The sequence below is a fragment of the Netta rufina genome (genome assembly GCF_964035555.1).
Source record: "Netta rufina genome assembly, chromosome: 14".
Taxonomy (NCBI): domain Eukaryota; kingdom Metazoa; phylum Chordata; class Aves; order Anseriformes; family Anatidae; genus Netta; species Netta rufina.
This window is the reverse complement of record NC_140137.1, coordinates 17,161,983-17,165,489: the sequence shown is the minus strand read 5'-3', so window position 1 is coordinate 17,165,489 and position 3,507 is coordinate 17,161,983. Positions and strand designations below refer to the sequence as shown.

The 3,507-nt window shown below is 40.5% G+C and overlaps 1 protein-coding gene across 1 annotated transcript; it reads left to right on the top strand.

Moving 5' to 3' along the window:
- Positions 1-611: 611 nt before the first annotated feature.
- LOC311214739 (uncharacterized protein) lies at positions 612-2,785 on the top strand (the record flags this gene model as incomplete). The annotated part of the gene is made up of 5 exons (XM_084295464.1): positions 612-719; positions 813-857; positions 953-979; positions 1,655-1,783; positions 2,678-2,785. The coding sequence occupies 5 exons, from the start codon at positions 612-614 to the stop codon at positions 2,783-2,785; spliced, it is 417 nt and encodes a 138-aa protein (XP_084151590.1).
- Positions 2,786-3,507: the final 722 nt, after the last annotated feature.

Here is a 3,507-nt window from a genome sequence, read left to right as displayed (position 1 = left end):
CCTTATCAGCACATCGGTGCAGTGGGACCCCAGTCAAGGACTATTGGATGCAGCAGCTGTAATTCAGCACGGCAGCTTCTGCTGGCACCCTTGCACAACCCCGGTGGTGTGTTTGTCTGGTCAACTGACTCCTGCGGCATTAGCAGCTTCCTTTAGAAACAGTCCTGCTTCGAATCCAGGGGAGAGCCAGCTTGCAGGCTGCCCATCCATCTTCTCAGGAACTTCGGCAATGCTGAACATTATTGTCTCTTCGCTTTCATGGAACTGTAATTTACATAAACATAAGAGGCAAAACCCACATCTGAAAAAAAAATGCTTTCGTAGATTTTTAACCATTGTTTCCTGTTGGGGTGTGATATCATGTTCAAATTAATCACTTCTGAGGAGCATTTGTGAATTTCCACAGTACTGAAGAAGAGTCACTAACAGTAGGTGACTCAATTCCACGTTTGAGTTTTCTAAAATGCTGTCCAAGCTAGTGGGAAAAAATAGTGGGCACCTGGTATCAGTTTTATAATTGGGTTTTTCCATATGAGAATGGGAATTTTGTGAAGACTCAATTAAAAGGAGTGTCCTCCTATTCTTCTGTCACCCATCAGACTGAGTTGCACATGAATGCCAGCATGCTGTCATACATTCTCCTCTCTTGTGTGCTGCTCTCTGTGCAAGCACAGAAATGCCAAGTCAATGAAATTATCCGCTATACAAATCATCTGCTTGTAAGTGGTTGTTTAGCTCCTTAATTCTGTAAAATTGCATGCTTATATAGTATGTGATACTAAATACTGACTTCTCACTTGCTATTCTTTCAGAACGAAAGTCCTCTAAGTTGCCCATGCAGTGAGACGGCTGCCAGTGTAAGTCCATTGGATTTGAGAATATCATGAAACTAAACAAAAATTAACTTGTGTTCTGAATGCAGAATTTTAACGCTCAATCTTTTCATTTTCAGCCCTGTTCGTGTCTTCCCATCCCTGAGGTAAGTCTATTTCTAAGCTACTGTTGGAGTTAAAAAGTTCAGTGTTAACTCATATTACTACTCGGTTTATGAAGTCGTTCACTTTGCTTTTATATAACGTTTACTTTCGTTAACGAGGAAGATTTTCAGTATGTTAGTTGCAACTGAAAACAGTGCTTGCCACACAGCGGTGGGGAGGCTAGCACAAGTCCTTTCAGTGTCGCTGCAACCAGAACCAAGCGTCACGCAAAAGTTCTCTGCGGGCTTATAACCAAAAGACATAGGTGCCTGCTTTGAAAATCTCCCCAGGACCTTGTTTTGTAATTAGGTGGCCAAGCTCTTTGCAGACTTGGACCAGAGACACCAGGCCACAGGTGTCAGCTCTAGGTGTCTCCAAACACCATTTCACTCCTGCAAGTCTCCTGAAATAGGGTGAAAGCCAGCATTAGCTGGAACTCTGCTTCAAAGAGTTTACTGTAGCAGTCTGAGGTTTTATGAGACGTGGAAGATGTTTCTTACTGCAGACATTTACAAACCACCCAAAGTTCTTGTATCACTTTCAATAATGCAGAATATGTCACCTTTCACTGCAATGTGCTGCCACATAATGGAATGCACATTTCTTTCTGTAGATAAGCACAAAATGCATTCTAGTAACTTCCTATAACTTTTTCTAATTCCTTTGTCATTTAACAGCCTGGCCATGAACTGGCATGCTTTGTGGATGGAACTGGATACATGCTGGAAAAAAACCTGGCTTCAAATGGTGTACTTAGAATGCTTAATCGATCCTTTCAGACTCAGCTGGATAGAAACCTTTGTGAAGTAAGACATTCCTATTTTTCTGTACATCTGTGTCTATATTCTACAAAACAAAGGATATTTATAATTATTTTTTATTTTTGAAACTGTTTGATTAAATTCAAACGTGTTTTATAAAATACATAAACCAATACTTGCTTTATGCAGGAGGTAGATATGGGAGTGAGAACATACACGACGTGATAGAAAGCTATTAAAATTGGCAAGGAAAACAAGGAGATGGGTCCTACAGCACTATGCCCTTTCCCTCCTCCAAATCCTGTTAGCATCTGGACTATTAACCACAGAACTCTGGGAGAGGAGCTTGCTTCAAATTGCTTTTCTGTTTCCGTTTCTCAGAAGGTGTTTCTGCACTAACTAATAATGGTGCAGAAGCACTGAGCAGTGTGGCTGGGGACAGGCAGGCAGAGATGTCCTTCCCTGGAGCATTACTTCTACCTAAGCTGTAGGATGCTTGGGCACGAAGTACTGCTGTGACCTGCAGCATCTTTAAACTTGTGATGATGCTCAGAAAGACTCCTGGATCCCCAGATGCCCTTTCTGAGGCAGTGAAGCACCCCTTATTTACATACTGAGCAAAAGCGTTGTGTAATTCAATCAGACAGGGAAGGTGCTGAGGCTGCAGTTTCGAACTCCTTCAAGCTCGCTTTAAATTTGCAAGGGTGGATATTGCTAGAACGGTGCTGCACCAGTGAGCGGGCTCAGTGTCCTGCTGGCTCCCAGGTTCATACACTGCTGGAGCTGTCCTCTTCGCTGGGTCAAAGAACAGTTCTTTCAGAATTGTTTTTGAAATCCTTCATCTGCTCCAAAGATTGTATATCTTAACTGTTTCATCTAAGACTTCTGTTTTTTGTAAAATCTTTCATAACCTAATCTTTATTCTTCCTTCCGTCACAGAGCCTGGCACGTGGGCAAAAATGCCAGTACAACACCAAAGGAAATGTGAGGACATTTTTGAATGAAATCCTGAAAACCTATCGAGCAATCAAGAAAAAAAGAGTTTAATTTTTTTTTTTTTTTTAAGAAGATTAAGAAATGAAACTCTGCAATAAGTAGGGGGAAGGGAAAAGTTATTTATTGTATTTATTGTCCATCTTCAATATAAAAAGGTAGAAATAATGAGTGTTAAAACCAATAAAACAGTAATTTACATGAGCAACAACAGTATTCAAGAGTCTTCATTTAATATGTTTACACTTGGTGAGAGGTTTGAACACTCTGTGTTTGTACCAGTGGGTATTACAACACTTCTGCAAGGATCCAGTCCAACAATTTCACTGACGAGATCCTACTGCAAAATGCACTTGTGCTTCTGAAGAACTTGCTGCCCATTCCCCTCCCTGTCTCAAGTCCATTATTGGTGGAGAACTCCAAGGCTTCTATTTGCATATGGTAACATTTTCTTGATCTCTTTTTATTTCACCCTGACTACTGTATAGCATCAGAAATATGTGAGGGCTTCCAGTTGTAACAGAAATTCTGCGTTTTCTTTCTGCATCAGTTTTACTTTTTGATATTATCTGTGCACCATGAGTAAGCTGCTTAGCTTCTTTCTTGCAAGCTTGCAGATTTTCCTGGCCATGGCCACTTTTTTTTTTTTTTTTTTTTTTTTAGTAGTGGAGTGCTCATGAACATCTTGACATCTTGTCATACATAGTAAGATCATTTTCCATGGTTAATTACAAGTACTTAATGAGCTTATACATTGGGAATGTGTAGCTCACTTT